The following is a 17,255-nucleotide window of genomic DNA, read 5'->3' on the forward strand; positions in this document are numbered from 1 at the left end:
CAATTATGGCGGAAGAGTAGTCAGGAAAGTATATGGAATTAAGATATGGCGATATATTTTCTTTACAAAAGGTTTTTTTGCACAATAGCTTTACATAAACACCATCTTGGCCAGGCATGGTGGCTCACACCTGTAACCCCAGCACTTTGGGAGGCTGAGGTGGGCGGATCACCTGAGGTCACAGGAGTTCGAGACCAGCCTGGAGGGGAGGTTGGAGTGTAGTGGCACAATCTCGGCTCACTACAACTTCCACCTCCCGGGTTCAAGCTATTCTCGTGCCTCAGCCTCCCGATAGCTAGGATCACAGGCACCCGCCACCATGACCTGCTAATTTTTGTATTTTTAGTAGAGATGAGGTTTCGCCATATTGGCCAGGCTGGTCTCAAACTCCTGACCTCCAGTGATCCTCCCACCTTGACCTCCCAAGGTGCTGGGATTACAGGCATGAGCCACCATTCTGGCCCTACAACTTTGGATTTGATTCCTGCTCATATGCAGAGTTTCTAACTGCTTAAATGTCTGCAACATTTAGCTGCAAGGAAGGAAGCTTAACACAAAGTCCTCCAGGGAGCAAAAAACTGCACCACCACGCCCAGCTAATTTTTTTGTATTTATAGTAGGGACAGGGTTTCACTATGTTGGCCAGGCTGGTGTTGAATTCCTGACCTCGGGTGATCCGCCCACCTCAACTCCCAAAGTTCTGGGATTACAGGCCTGAGCCACCCCGCCCAGCAACAAGGCTAATTTGAGGGTCACTTCTTTGATGCCTTTTCTTGCCCATGCTATAGGTCAGAACTAGGACAAGCAGAGGAGGTCATATATAAGCTACGTAAGTCTCTTGGCCTCTTTGTACCTTAGCTTCCCCATTTGAGAAAAATGAATGGATCTTAAGACACGCTTTTCAGAGTTCATAATGGGCTTATACCCAGCTACCCAATAATTGTATGAGTTTTTGTACATAAATAGTTGTTTACATGTATTCATCTTCTATTTCACTTACAACTTATGTAAAAACTGCATTCCGTGCCAGGCCTGAAATGTTCCAAAGCTGAGTTCTGTAATTACATTGCAACTAAGATTTCTAAAAAAAAAACACAAGCCAAAGAAAAAAATAATTATTTCAGAACATTTATCATTTGCCATGATTCTAATTTATATAGGATGGAACATAACCTCAATCCTTTCTCTATGCACTAAGGAAATCTCACTGTGGAAGACACTGGCTTATGATTTATACTTTAACACTGCACACGTGGTGCATTAGATACAAAACAGTGAATGCTCAGTAAATACCTGTGTTAAGTGATCTTTATTTCTCTAGAACAGGATTTCACAACTTCAGTGCCATCAACATTTTGGACTATATAACTCTTTGCCATGGGGGTTTGTCTTATACCTTGAAGGATGTTTAGCAGCATCTCTGGCCTTTGCCCACCAGATGCCAGGAGCACACCCACAGTTTCGTCAACCAAAACTGTCTCCGGACATTACCAAATGCCACCTGAGGGCAAAATCACACCAGCTGAGAACCACTGCTCTCTGATGATTCACTAAGATTTGTGTAATAATTCTCACAATAATCCTTGCTACAGACAAAAAGGATTTGCTGTATAATTTTAGTAGCTTTCTACTGGTAAAATTTTAATCATATTTCAAGAATAGCAAAGAGGTTTATAATTAAGTTTTATAAAAATTCCAAATGTAATCAAGTTATATTTGTAACTTACATAAACTTCAAAAATGGTAGTGGTTCAAATGTATGTCTTTCAATAGACTGTATTTTATTGCAGGATAAATCTCTAGGAAAAGGAAAAGGAAAATATTGCCTTGATTAGTTATTAAATGTCGATTGGTATGAATAATAGCAAGAGTTTAGAATAATATTGAATACACATTTTTTATCTCAACTCTAAATGTTTGGACTTGTATTTGAACTTTCCAGAGCCCCTAACCCTGCCCGTACCTCTCCTAGAGTCTCATCTTCATGGTTTTAATAAATATACAACATAATAGACTTTGGAATTAATTTTTCCTGAGAGCAGTAGACTTGATTAGATGCCCTTTTGTAGTGTCATCAAATCTTAGATTATGAGCTCAAAGATTTTATCTCTATATATACAATTTCTAATATTAAAAAAATAGTCAGGCCGGGTGCAGTGGCTCAGGCCTGTAATCCAGCACTTTCGGAGGCCGAGGCTGGCAGATCCTGATGTCAGGATATCGAGACCATCCTGGCTAACACGGTGAAACCCCGTCTCTACAAAAAAAAATAAAAAATTAGCCGGGCCTAGTGGCACGTGCCTGTAGTCCTAGCTGCTCAGGAGGCTGAGGCAGGAGAATGGCATGAACCCAGGAAGCGGACCTTGCAGTGAGCCGAGATTGCACCACTGCACTCCAGCCTGGGCGACAGAGCGAGATTCCGTCTCAAACAAACAAAAACAGACAAACAAACAAACAAACAAACAAAGTCTCACATTTCTACACCTTCTTAGTTTAGGTCTGTTTTCCTAAGCCAGTTCAATATCAGAAGAAATAAAAGACATCCTTTCACATCATTTGAAAGGAAGCTACCCCTTTACCTAATACATAACTTTGAACTAATTCAAATCATATTAATAGAATTAATTTCTATCATATTAATAGAAGTTCATTCTTGGTTTTATATTGCTTTAATATTTCATTAAAAAAATTTCTTCAGTTATACAGTGATGGAGTTTGTCCCTCCCTCTTTACCTGGATGGTGTGACATTGTCTGGCTGATGTCTCCATCTCTAGTCTCTCCCTTCCTAAACCATCCTGCACACAGTCATCATATAAACTCTCCAGAAGTGGCTTGCAAAGACCACCATCTCCTGGGAAATTACTGAAGATGCAAATTCTTGGTCCCACTCTAGACCAACTGAATCAGTAACTATGAGGGTGGAGTCCAGAACTGAGTTCTAACGTGCCCTCTCAATGACTGTGATGCACATCTACCTTACAGCGCTGCTGTGGTAACACGGTTCCCCATGTTGGCTCCTCAGCTTGGCATTCAAAGCCCTAGAAGATCTGGCTCCATTTTCCTACTCTCCCTTCTTGTACTCTACGGGTACTCATGGCATTCCTTGAATACTTTCCTGTGTTTTGCCCTCCCATTTTCCTTTTGCAAGTTTAGAGTATTTTCCCCAAGATGTCTGTCTGATGTTACACAATGGCCCTTCAAAGTCCTATTCAAATGGCATTGTTCTAGTAACAACCTCCTGGGTCCAAATTGAAGGCATTTTTTCCTCTTCTATGTTCCAGAAACAATTTATCCTTCCTAGTGCCCACATCCATTTCTTCTTCTTAATGTAGTTATTTTTTATCCCATTTCTTCTGAGCATAAACTCCCTGAAAGCATGGACTAGGTCTTGCTCATCTGCATTGCCCACCATGTTTAAAACTGACACATGGAAATAAAGCAAACTCAAATATTTGTAAAATAAATGAATAGCTGGGGGAGTGAGTAGAAGGAAAATAACTATTTTAAAGGAAATGTAGTTTTATTATTTCATGGTTTCTGTAGCACTTTGGCATCCACCTGAGGGTCTTTACACCGTACACTTTCCTTAAGCCTTCTATATTTGAAAGAATCTGTTTGCAAAAGAGCATCACTAATGAGCTTAATAAGGATTAATGACATACACAACTCTATGGACAAAGGGTAAGAATCAAGCTTTCATAGCAATGAACATAGTATCTTCTTGTCTCTAAAGAGACTGAAATACAGGGATCCCTTTCTTGGTAACAGGGCTGGGGCGATCGTTATTTTGTAATTACTGAAGAGTTAGGGGTATTTCTGATGTGCTTCTTAGTGTAAACATTTCTAGCTCTACCAGTTAACCATCATTTTAAACATCTGTTTTAATGTAACAATTCCTGAAATGAAATCCTTAATACCAGTCTATTCTCTTGGTAGCTTAATATTTTTGATAATATTATTGATATAATTCAGCTATTTTTAATATTTAAATGTTAATTTAATTCCGATTAAATTACCAAAAAATTCTGGATTAATGATATTCAAATGAATGCAGGTGGTCTCCATTTTCTTCTCCTTTAGGCAACAATCTGAAGTTAACTTTAGTTCCTTTCATCCTACTAAACCAACTTTTTGATTTTTTTTGGTGAAGGTCAGACAGTAAATATTTCTGTCTGACATATGATCTCTCGCATATTTCTCTGTTTCTTTTCTTTTTCTTTCACAGTCCCTTTAAAAATGCAAAAACCATTCTTAACTTAATGGGCTATTTAAAAATAGACCATAGATTAGACTGGATCTATTGGCTGCAGACTGAATAGAAAAAGAATGATATGTGAACCCTTATAAAACAAGGTTCATATGGGTGTCAGTCACTGCTCAGATTTTCTTACCATGTGAAATGTTTTTGTCTGTATTTTGTCTATATAACTTAAAAACTGAAAATGCACAGGAGGTAGCTAGTGCTAGAGATGGGCTGAGACCCTATACAAACTTACAGAATTGCAGAATTTTATTGCTCAAAGAAATCTGAGAGATTATCTAATTTGAACCCCTTATTCATTTTACAGATAATATGACTAAAAACTCATAAATATAATTAACTAACTTACAAATACTGGAGGGATAGCAGGCCTTCAAATGAATCCTTGTGTAATTCAGTCAAGTAATTTTCTCTGAGAATTCTGGAAAATGAAGAAGTTATTTCTAGATTAAAATGCAAACTACAACTATTTGCTACACAGGACTGTCTCCTGCATGTGGAGGAAAGCTGGGTCATGGTCTCACACACACACACACACACACACACACACACACTCAAGCACACCCCTACCAACTCTTCCCACCAAATTCTATTATTTCATGCCTCCTCTCTAGATCACAAAATCCCTTTTAGAATCCAACTCTGGGTGGCACCAAGATCAGCAGAACCTCCATTTCCTCCTCTCTTTTCCCAAACCTTATTATGAAAGCCCCACATGGAACCATGTCAGGGCTGCAAGTGAAGCCATTCAACCTTTTTCCCCCCATCAAAAAAATTGGAGAACTATAGTGTGCATAAAGTGCACATAACATAAATGTTGTTTATATTTAATTTAATTTTTGAGACAGGGTCTCACTCTGTTCCCAGACTGGTCTCAAACTCCTGGCTCAAGTGATCCTCCTGTCTCTGCTTCCCAAAGTGCTGTGACTGCAGACATGAGCCACCTCACCTGGCCAAATATTCAGTTTAATAATTATGAAGCAGATACCCATGTAAACATCGTTACAAAAGATCATTGCTAGCATGCCAGAAGCTCCAGTGTGCCCCTTTTCAATCATATCCCTCTCTCTAACCCTAATAGGTAACCACTATCCTGACCGTTGTAATAATTTTCTTGTTTTTAAAATGTAGTTCTGGCCTGGCGTGGTGGCTCATGCCTGTAATCCCAGCACTCCGGAAAGCCAAGGTGGGTGAATCACCCACGGTCATGAGTTTGAGACCAGCCTGGCCAACATGGTGAAACCCTGTCTCTACTAAAAATATAAAAATTAGCTGGGTGTGATGGAGGGCACCTGTAATTCCAGCTACCCAGGAGGCTGAGGCAGGAGAATCGCTTGAACCCGGGAGGTGGAGGTTGCAGTGAGCCAAGATCGCACCATTGCACTCCAGCCTGGGCAACAAGAACAAAATTCCATCTGAAAAAATAAATAAAGCAATTCTCCTGCCTCAGCTTCCCAAGTAGATGGGATTACAGGCACCCACCACCATGCCTGGCTACTTTTTGTATTTTTAGTAGAGACGGGGTTTCGCCCTATCGGCCAGGCTGGTCTCAAACTCCTGACCTCAGGTGATCCGCCTACCTGCCAAGGTGCTGGGATTAAAGGCGTGAGCCACCGCGCCTAGCATATGTTTATTTTTAATTTAGAACTCATCATGGCTTGTCTATATACATTGAAATAATGATGTGACACACAAACTGTTGTGAAAAATGTCAGTTACTTTGAATGTAAGCATTTTTTCCAAAATCACTTATGTGTCTAAACCAATTCCTTCTATAAATCAGTAAGAAAATGATAAAACAATTCAACAGGAAAATGAACAAAGGCCAGAAAACTCAGAGAAGAAACACAAATGTTCAATAAACATATAAAGATATTTAATTAAATTCATGAGTAATCAGAAAAATTCACATTTAGATGGAATTCCTTTTATTCATCCATAACTTCAGCAAAAAGTTGGAGAATACCCAGCGGTGAAAAGGTGTCGGGAAATGAATGCTGTCATATTCTGCTGACAATAGAGTAAGTTGGCACAAAATTTTTGAAGGCAATTAAAATTTTATATCTACAAAGTCTTCACCCCAAGAATTCCATTTCAAGATATCTATGCTACAGGAATACTTGCACATGTTCACAAAGAAGCATGTACAGGGATTTCATTGCAGCAATGCATGTAACAAGAAAACTAAGCAGAATCTAAACATTCATCAATGGGGGAATTATTAAATAAACCATGATGCATCCATACTATGGATTATGCAGGAGTTTAAATGAATGGGGTGACCCTCTAAGTACTGGGAAGGAAAGAAATCTAAGGCATATCATGAAGTGAAAGAATCAAGTTGCAAGATGTTACCCTTTATGTGAAGAAAAAATTTTAAAACCACAAATCTATTTTGCTTTATGTAAATATGTATGTAGGTAAATGAGGAAAAGTCTGGAAGCATGTATACTAAATGCAGAGTAGCATTACTTCAGGGATGAGGGAGTAGGGCACAAGGAGAGTTTTTGTTATATCTGTTATTGCATTTTTATACATTAAAAATGGAATCATGGGCTGCGGGTGGTGGCTCATGCCTGTAATATGAACACTCTAAGAGGCCAAGGTGGGAGGATCACTTGAGCCCAAGAGTTCAAGACCAGCCTAAGCAGCATAGGAAGACCCTGTCTCTACAAAAAATACAAAATTAGGTGGGTGTGGTGGCATGCACCTGTGGTCCCAGCTACTGGGGAGGCTGAGGTGAGAGGATCACTTGGGCCTGGGAGGTGAAGGCTGCAGTGAGCTGTGATTGTGCCACTGCACTGCAGCCCAGAGGACAAAGTAAGACCCTGTCTCTGGAAAAAAAAAAAAAAAAAGAGAACAAAAAGGAATATAACCATGTATTATTTGTAAGATAAAAAATAAATTTAAATTGCCTCTTATTTTAAAGAGAGCCTACCAAATTTAATTTTAAAATAACCATACGATTGCAATCAACAGTGATTGATTTGGGGCATGGAGGAGAAATATCTTTCCTCAGAGGTACCGACCTCAAAATTCTGGACCAAGAAGGATCTTACAATGCAGTTAGCTTTTTGTCATATTTGGAGAGAATATACTCACAGTTTCTCGGTCCAACTGTATGCTTTCCATACATTTCCATCAATGTAAGAAATATAGTTTCCTTGGAAATTTCTGTGAAGAAACACAGTTTATATCCTTGAATAGGTAGGAAAACAATGAACACGATAAGTAAAAGAATCATTGCAACCTTGTTGGGGATATTCAGAAACAGAAAATAACACCTGCTTTCTCATTTCCAGAGCTAATCAGCTTCCCAGTTTGCACAATTCATCAAGAAATTATGCGGGGTCACTGGCACAAATGATGAGGCATCTCCTGGGAGCTTAACTTCTTATCCATCCCATCTCTTGGACAGATGATGCCAGTTAATTACTTTGAATGTAAGTATTTTATCTAAAAGCACTTATGTGTCTAAACAGACTTCTACAAATCAGTACCAAAATGGTAAATAATTCCACAGAGATATGGGCAAAAGCTTATCATTATCAACAAATGAGAAGAAAGAAACCCTATGCCAGGTAACACCAAAGCTTTGGCCCAGTGCCCTCTGTTGAAACATCCTAGGCTTTTTCTTTCCACTCCTATTACAACTGATCTGATTTGGCCCCTTCACACTTCACTCCTTGATTTTGCTAGACCTTTCTATTTTGTCTCCCTGAATTAAGCTTTTCCTTTTGGACACTTTACATATGGATTCTAAAACAATCCTCTGCATGTCTACACTTGCACATAATGCAAAAAACAAAATAAAATAAAATAATCTTCCTGTTTTAATCATTTAATCTCTCTTGCTTGGAAACTTTCAATGGCTTTCCATACCTCATTGTGTAACTTTCAAACTCCTATAGCTGACAATCAAGGTTTTACAGGATCGTATCTTCATTGCTCCCTCACCTAATTCTTTGTAGCCACATTGGTCTACTAAATTCCAACCATACCTGTAGCCATGCGTTTGCCTAGACTGTACTCCCATTTTTTTTCTATTTAACAAATTATAGCTACTCTTTAAGACCCAAGTAAAGTTTTAGCTTACCCATGTAGCATCTCCACACCTCAAGGATCACAGATTCTGGCAAATTCTAGCACCAATGGTCTGCATTATCTTTTAGTACTTAATTATATATACCTCCCTTTTTATGCCTATTCTCTTTCTTCCCTCCTATTATTATTATTATTATTTTTTGAGATGGAGTCTTGCTCTGTCGCCCAGGCTGGAGTGCAGTGGTGCAATCTCGGCTCACTGCAAGCTCTGCCTCCCAGGTTCACGCCATTCTCCTGCCTCAGCCTCCCGAGTAGCTGGGACTCCAGGCACCCAGCACCATGCCTGGCTAATTTTTTTCTGTATTTTTAGTAGAGATGGGGTTTCACCATGTTAGCCAGGATGGTCTTGATCTCCTGACCTCGTGATCTGCCCGCCTCGGCCTCCCAAAGTGCTGGGATTACAGGCGTGAGCCACCACACCCAGCCTCTTCCCTCCTATCATTTTCGTGTTCTGGAGACAGTAGCATACTTGGCCCTGGGTTTGACATAAAACTAGTTCTACATATAGAAAGCTAGGGACAAAGATGAGTTCTGGACAAAACTAAAGGACTGAATAATCATGTGAACAGCCAACTCTCCTACATATGCTAAGCACTGATGAAGTGTTTCATATATTCACTCACCTAAATTTCACAACAATCCTATGAAATGCTAACTAGCATAATCCCCAGTTTAAAGGTGAGGAAATTGAGTCACAGGCAGAATAACTTGCTCTGGGTCACCAAGCTAATAAATAGATCTGGGTTCAAACCCAGGCAGCCTGGCTCCGGAATCAACTCTTAACCACTTAGAGCATCATCACTGAGATCGGGAGAGGGACAGGCTGCTGTAAAGAGGGTGAAGCAAAAAGGGGAGGAGAGCAGCGGTTAAGCAATGATGTGATGGGGCTAAATAAAAATGGATACGAAAATGAGTAAAAGACCAGAGTAAAAGGAAAAGACTGGAGAAGGGGCCTAACATTAAAGGAGAATGAGGAGAAGGGAGAGTTGACAAGCAAAGGTGAAAGCAGAAAGTCAGTTGTCCATATGGCTTGGGGAGATAAAGAAGGCCCAGGAAGGCCTCCAGGAAAAGGCTGCCATGTCAGGCAGGACACAGAGGACAATTGAGGAAAGGTGATTCTTACAAGATGGTGAAGGTGCCATTGTGGGTGTTGGGCTCTGGCACAGGCACTTGGCGGAGCCTCTGCTCTGGGTTGAGATCAATACATGACAACATCTCATCTCCGCAGGTACAGAGCTCACATATGCTGGTGCTTGTGGAGGCCTTGTGTTCCTCTGGTGCAGCTAAAGCCTTATCTTGGATGTAACTTTCAGACTGCACCAATGAATCCTGAGTAGGTTCTAGCTCAGTAGGTGGACCTGTGACTTCAGTCAGTTTTCGATGCAGAGTCTGAAGCTGATCTGGATGAGGAGCTGTAGTCTTCTCCAGGGCTGTAGAATGTCCAATTTCTGTAGTGGGCTCTGGAGTTATGGCAAGCCCTAGGTCTGGAGGGTGAGTTGAGGTCTCCTCCGTGGTTGGAGACGGTTTAACCTCTGTAGTAGGTTTTGTAGTTATGGTAAGCTCCAGGTCCAGAGGTTGAACGGTGGCTTGAGTCAGGTGTGAATGCTGAGCCTGACCCTTGTCTGAAGGTGGAATTGTCACCTCAGGGTGTCCTGGAGGAGGAGCTGTAGTCATCAGGGCTGTAGAAGGTTCAACCTCTGTCATGGATTTTGGAGTGATGGTAAACCCCAGGTCCAAAGGTTGAACTGTGGCTCGAGTCAGGTGTGAATGCTGAGTCTGAACCTGGTCTGGATGTGGAAGTGTCACCTCAGGATGCTTTGGAGAAACTATAGTCCTCTTCGGGGGTGTAGAATGTCCAACCTCCGTAGTGGGTTCTGGAGTGATGGTTAGTCCCAGGTCCAAAAGTTGAACTGTAACGCTGGGTGACACTGGATGCTGAGCTTGATCCTGACCTGGTGTTGGATTTGTTACCCCTTGATATACTCGAAGTTGGAGTACAACTTTCTTAGGAGGCTGAGTTGGGGTCTCCTTCAAGGTTGGAGAAAGTTCAACCTCTGTCATGGATTCTGGAGTGATGGTAAACCCCAGATCCAAAGGTTGAACTGTGGCTTGAGTCAGGTGTGAATTCTCTGGAGGTTGAGCTACAACTACATTAGGGAACTCTGGAGTCTGAGCTGGGGCCTCCTGATGGGTTAGGGAAGACTCACCCTCCTCAGCGGTCTGTGGATGCTCAGCTGCAGCCTCCTGCTGGGTTGGAGAGGGGTTCTCATTATTAATAGGTTCCGGAGATTGAAATGAAGTCTCCCGTTGAACTGCTAAAGGTCCAGCCTCTTCCGATGACTCTGGAAGCAGAGGTGGGCCCCCGTGCTGGATGGCGGGAGGTTCTACATCATTACCTGACCCTGAGAGCTGAGCTGTAGCCTCCTGGTGGACTAGAGAAGTTCCCACCTCTGCACTAGGCTCTGCTGCTATGGTGAGCTGCACGTCTGGAGGCTTCACAGAGACACTGGGTGAATCTAAATGACGAGTTTGATGGTGACCTGGAGGTGAAACTGTGACTTCATGATGTTCTGGAGGCTGACCTGGGGTCTCCTGCTGGGTCGGAGAAGATTCGACCTCCCCAGAAGACTCAGAAGGCTGAACTGGCTGCTGCTGCTCACTGATGGAAAGTTCATGCTCCATAGGAGGAACTGGAGGCTCAACTGGGGCCTCCTGTTGGGTTGCAGAAGGTTCCACCTCCTCTGGAAACCGAACTGGGGCCTCCTGCTGGGCTTGGGAAGATTCTGTCTCATTGGCAGGCTCTGAAGTTATGGTAACCTCCACATCTGCAGGTTTAACTGTAATGTTGGGCGAGTGATAATCAGCTTGATCCTCACCTGGAGGTTGAACGGTCACCTCATGGTTCGGTAGAGTTAGACTCTCCATAGAGGACTCTGGAGGCAGAGCTGGGGCCTCCTGCTGCATTGAAGAAGGTTCTTCCTCCTCAGGGAGCTGTGGAAGCTGTGCTGGGGCTTCTTGCTGGAGTGAAGACGACTGGATGTCTTCAAGGGTCTCTGGATTTTGAGTTTCGGGCTCTAGATGGAATTGAGAAGGTCCAACTTGCTCAGAGGGCCCTGGAGGCTCATCTGACTTCACCCAGAGTTCTGGAGGCAGGCTACCGGGATACGGTATATCCGTGCTGGAATATTCATGCTGCAAAGTCTGTTTCTGACTCTGAGGTGTGGATAATTGGCGTATAATTCCAATAATCTCAGCAAGGCTCCAACGCTGAGCTGGATCTTTCTTCAGCTTCTTGGGCGAAACAGGGAGCCTTTCCTGTGGACTCAGCTTGTCCTTTAAATCCTGCTGTGAAGCCAAGAACTGCTCTGGCTCCAGGGGCAGCTCTCCAGCTGAATCCCAGGTGTCCAGGAATGGAACCAAATTTTCAGTCGATTCCTGGGGTGGGGCTGGCATCTCTGAGGAAGCAGAGGGCCCCAGGTGATCGAAGTGCCACGGGTCTGCCGGGAGAGTAGGCGCATGGGGAGATTCCCGTGGGAAATGGGAGGAGTGGGAAGACCAGGGCTCAGGCGGCCCCAGGGGGTTAGAGGTCAGCTGGAGCGGGTCCTTGACCCACTCGAGAGGCTGAGCCTCCTTGACTAGTAGCCACAATAGTTGCCACATAAGGAGGGGCCATGGGCCCCAGAAACGCAGCCAGGACATGACACACGCTAGTGCCCGGCACTGAGCAGAAGACATTCTGGCAGCTCCGAGACGCTCGTGCCCCTTATAAGCGTGAGCCCCGCCCTGTCTTTATGACACCTTTATTTATGCCACAGATCTGCTCCATGTCACCAGGGCACTCTCATGTCACAATCCCGCCCAAGCATGCCTTCCCATCCTGCCCTGCCGGAACACCCCTCTCCTCCCCTTGGTGAGGAAGGATTTGGGCCTCAGACCCTGGTGGTCCCAGGACTCCAGCGCCTGCTGTGGTGGGGTAGGGTGGGGTGGGGGCGCGGCAGAGCTTCCCAAGGAAGTCACCGGACCTCGCCTCAGGATATTCAGAAGTGCTAGTTCAGTTCTGGCAGCCTTCCTCCTTTAAGGTGAAATCCGAGAACACTCTTCCTTCCAGGGAGAGCAACTGACCTGCAAAATGGGCGCCAGGATGCACATTACAGTCATTTATTCCAAAGTGTTGCCATTTTCGCTAAACTGTCGTATGTTTGATAATTAATTCACCACCCTATTAGGTAGGGGCTGCCAGGGAATAAGCGAGGACTCCAAATTTTCTGTAGGAGGGGTGTTGGGAGTTGGCAATTCGGTCTGGGAGAGAAGGTTTTAATCCGAGTGAAGAGCCCTTTGCACTAGCCTGGGAGGAGGCTGAACTGTCATCCTGCCTTGACTCAACACAGCCATTACCCTAGAAGTTACAGCACTACTAGGGTCACCTGTGTTCAGAGATCTACCCTGTGTGCACACATGGAGAAGAGGCTTAGGTTGTTAAAGTCAGCATGTTAAATAATTTCCTGAAATGCGACTGTAACTAGAACCCAGCTGACTTCCCCCACAGCCGTTCTTACCTATTTTATTACTGTCTGGCATAATTACCAGCATGTAAACTCCAAGAAGGTGCTTCATCTTATTCCAGTGCCTGGCATAGGCATAGGGTGCATAGTGATGGCTTTAAAATTGAAGGGGGGCCGGGTGTGGTGGCTCACACCCATAATCCCAGAACTTTGGGAGGCCGAGGTGGGGGGATCACTGAGGTCAGAAGTTCGAGACCAGCCTGACCAACATGGTGAAACTCCGTCTCTACTAACAATACAAAATTAGCCAGGTGTGGTGGTGCATACCTGCAATCCCAGCTACTCAGGAGGCCAAAGCAGGAGAATCGCTTGAACCTGGGAGGCAGAGGTTGCAGTGAGCCGAGATCGCAACATTGCACTTCAGCCTGGGCAACAAGAGAGAAACTCCATCTCAAAAAAATAAAATAAAATAAAATGGAAGAGATTCCAAGATTCACCTCATTTAGGGATGGAGCTATTGTTATAATCAGATTTCTGAAATGAGTGCTGACTTCCTCTCACATTTCACAGGAAGCTAGACTTCTTAAAGCTTGAAGTCTCCTTGGTGGGTTTTATTTAAATTGAATTAAAATAATTATTTTACAGGGAAAAATTTCAAAACACTTTGCAACTTTGGGGTAAAAGTTAAATAAAACACTGTAGCCCCAAGTTAACTTCCCACTGAAATGATATTTTTGCTCCTTTTTTTAAAAAAATTCCATAAATAGTGAATAATGACTGTTTTGATATTAATTTAGAAACAATCCCTATTTAAGAGCTTTCATATGCAGTCATGCATTGCTTGCCACGTGAGGAGCTTGAGAAATGTGTCATTAGGTGATTTCACCATTGTGCCAACATCATAGCGTATACTTACACAAACCTAGGTGGTGCAGCCTACAGCACACCTAGGGTACACGGTATGGCCTAGGACTCCTAGGCTACAAACCTGTACTGTATGTTACTGTACTGAATGCTAAAGGCAACTGTCACACAATGGCAGGTATTTGTGTATGTAAACATGGAAAATATATAGTTAAAATACTGTGTAAAAGATAAAAATGGGGCCCGGGCGCAGTGGCTCATGCCTGTAATCCCAGCACTTTGGGACGCCAAGGTGGGTGGATCACTTGAGCTCAGGAGTTCAAGACCAGCCTGGCCAACATGGTGAAACCCCATCTCTACGAAAAATATAAAAATTAGCTGAGTGTGGTGACGCGTGTCTATAATCCCAGCTACTCAGGAGGCTGAGGTAGGAGAATCACTTGAACCTGGGAGGTGGAGGTTGCAATGAGCTGGGATCATACCACTGCACTCCAGCCTGGACAACAGAGTGAGACTCCATCTCAAAAAAAAAAAAAAAAAAAAAGATAAAAATGGTATACCTATATAGGGATAGCTCCATTATACTCTTAGGGAACCACCATCATATATGTGGTCTACTGTTGACCCAAACTTCATTTTGCAGCACATGATTGTAAATGATTGACAGAAAGATCTTCAGCAAAATATTCCACCCAAGATACGTGGGAGATATTGAGATCCAAGCAATAAGCCATATTTGAAAGGCATTATAGTTTTCGAAAGCTGTAGCGCAATCATTCTTAAGGCCAGTTACCTTCTCCCCACATCTCTGGGATCCTGTTTGAAGGGAGTTCTAACAAGGCCTGTGTTCGAGCAGCCCAGCATCCCTTACTCTTGGAGCGGGGGGAGACTAACCCCCTCTCCTGTGTCCACAACTATAGTAATACAATCCTCGGTTCTGCTCTCCAAACTTCAAATAAGGGGTCACAGCCAAGGGTCAAGACTTTAGGAAAAGCCCCGGAAATACCCTGCACTCAAAAAGCAGTTTCAGAGTTTCACATTTTCTTGAGAATTAAACAAATTATCCTCCAAATTCTGCTACTTGTTTTGAATTATGGTTATACTGGCTATGTTATCCAACCCTTGAGTTGTTTTTCTTTTTCTTTTTTTTTTCCTCGAGAGTGTCTTGCTCTGTCACCTAGGCTGGAATGCAGTGGCATGATCTCAGCTCACTGCAACCTCCGCCTCCTGGGTTCAAGTGGTTTTCATGCCTCAGCTTCCCAAGTAGCTGGGATTACAGGTGCCCACCACCACACCCAGCCAATTTTTGTATTTTTAGTAGAGACAGGGTTTCACCATATTGGCCAGGCTGGTCTTGAACTCCTGACCTCATGATCCACCCACCTCGGCCTCCCAAAGTGCTGGGATAACAGGTGTGAGCCACAGCACCTGGCCTGTTTGTTTGTTTTTTTGAGATGGAGTTTCACTCTTGTTGCCCAGGCTGGAGTGCAATGGTGTGATCTCAGCTTACCAGAACTTCCGCTTCCCGGGTCCAAGTGATTCTCCTGCCTCAGCCTCCCGAGTAGCTGGGATTACAGGCATGTGCCACCATTTCTCCATGTTGGTCAGCCTGATCTTGAACTCCTGACCTCAGGTGATCCACCCGCCTCAGCCTCCCAAAGCACTGGCATTACAGGTGTGAGCCACTGTGCCCGGCCCTGTTACCTTTGAGTTTTTATCTCCACATACTTATATTAAACCGTGTAGTTCTTCTTCCCATCTGACATCTACAATCTCTTCACTGGGTCTGTACTCCATAGCTATTTTACCACTTTCTGAAATAAAGTTAGCAAGGATGAATTCAGAATCTTTTTCATTCCAAAACTTCCTGCATATAATGGTAGCAACCCACAATGAGACATTCTTTTAGTTTCTAAAAGCAGAAAATAAGCATTTTCCTGAAAGTTTCCTCATCTCCTCATCATACACTTTGATTTTTGTTTTTCTTTTTTCTTTTCTTTGAGACAGGGTCTCACTCTGTCACCCAGGCTGGAGTACAGTGGCACTATCATAGCTCACTGTAGCCTGGAATTCCTGGGCTCAAGTCATCCTCCTGCTTCAGCCTCCAGAGTAGCAGGCACTACATCACTGTGCCCAGCTAATTCTCTTTTTTAGAGACATGGTCCCGCTTTGTTTTCCAGGCTGGTCTCGAACTCCTGGCTTGAAGTGATCCTTCTGTCTTGGCCTCCCGAAATGCTGAGATTTCAAGCGTGAGTCATCATGTCTGGTCTCACAGCTCAGTTTTTAACATATGTATGAAATATCAACTGTGTTTGGTTCAAAGGACTTTATGATCTTACAGATAGGAACTAAGGAATAATAACATAAGAAATAAAAAATGTGGAAATAAAAATGTTCAATCATAATATGATTAAAAGGTAAGGCACCAGGTAGGGGGTCGAAGTAAGTTCAAATCCAAAATAGAGACCACTGGGCTAGTAGACACTTCACATTAGAAGCACGGCTAGGTGTCTACTCCCTGAGAACCAAAATTCCACCAGATACAATGAACAAAGCTTTAGAGAGAGAAAACATTTGAACATTTTACGGGCAGAAAATGGCCCACATACTCTATAGATAATACAATTTCCTTCAAGGCAAACTAGAACTATAAGGCTTTTGGTCTAAGAAGTGAGTGTGTGCAAGGGATACCTTTGCATACTAGGGAAGGGTAGACAACCCACACATTTAGCTTGGTTATTAAATGTCATTACTCAGACTTGACAGTTGATGACCAAGGAAGTAAGACTTTCACTAGAAGGGCTGCCCAGGTTGGAAAGCTGAGAGCAATCAGGGCCACCTCTTACAAGCAAATAAAGGTCTGTAGTAACTTAATTACAATCTCAGTCTCTAAGCCTTCAGGGTTGTGAAGCAGAAAGGCAACTCTGTTCAGGGACTCTTTGTTGAACACCAGGTTTCCTTTGGGCACAGGCTATGACATTTGTGCCACTGTAGAACTGAATAGGGAATACAAGCAATGCCATTCAACAGCATGACCATTTCCAAGGCTCACAGCAAAGCAGCTGATTATTGTATAAGAATCATATTTGGCCAATATGTCAGTGCCAGAAATGAGAGCTGGAACTGAATTCTCGATTCGAGAAACATAATCTAATAAATTCTTCAGCAGAGAGTTTATTTATTCAGAGAGAAAACAATGACAACAATAGCATATTTTGTGTGCTTACCTTGTAAGTATAGTTCTGAGTTTTTACACTTGTCATCTCATTTTTTCTTACACTATCCGCCATAAGGTTGATCGGATTACTAACCCCAGTTTGCAGATAAAGATTGCGGCTTAGAGATTTTAAATATCTTCAAATCTCTCTGGCCATAAGACCTAAAACTGCATACAAAAATCTAAGAGACAGAGTTAGGACTCAAATCCATGTGTCCAGGGCTTATAATCACTATTCTGTACGATAGGCATGCAATTAAAGAAGACCTGCCTCAAACATTTTCTGTGTGACCTGAGGCAAGTCCT

At 43.1% G+C, this 17,255-nt stretch overlaps 1 protein-coding gene across 19 annotated transcripts in view; it reads right to left on the reverse strand.

Moving 5' to 3' along the window:
* Positions 1-17,255, reverse strand: part of LOC107968981 (leucine-rich repeat-containing protein 37A) — an 82,127-nt gene that overhangs the window by 31,444 nt on the left and 33,428 nt on the right. For 7 of the 19 annotated variants that reach the window (XR_010152813.1, XR_010152814.1, XR_010152812.1 and 4 more), the window contains exons 2-7: positions 13,196-13,293; positions 9,490-12,488; positions 7,365-7,436; positions 4,612-4,683; positions 1,728-1,799; positions 1,001-1,081 (exon numbers count right to left, since the gene is read on the reverse strand). Coding sequence is in view for 16 of the 19 variants with exons in the window: in XM_054671321.2 (XP_054527296.1) it covers positions 1,001-1,081; positions 1,728-1,799; positions 4,612-4,683; positions 7,365-7,436; positions 9,490-12,101 (2,909 nt within the window). In the remaining 3 variants the exon portion in view is untranslated. The remainder of the gene's footprint in view (positions 1-1,000; positions 1,082-1,727; positions 1,800-4,611; positions 4,684-7,364; positions 7,437-9,489; positions 12,489-13,195; positions 13,294-17,255) is intronic. The other 12 variants (XM_054671333.2, XM_063798403.1, XM_054671329.2 and 9 more) reach the window with 6 other exon arrangements.

The sequence above is a fragment of the Pan troglodytes genome, chromosome 19, assembly GCF_028858775.2.
Source record: "Pan troglodytes isolate AG18354 chromosome 19, NHGRI_mPanTro3-v2.0_pri, whole genome shotgun sequence".
Lineage (NCBI taxonomy): Eukaryota > Metazoa > Chordata > Mammalia > Primates > Hominidae > Pan > Pan troglodytes.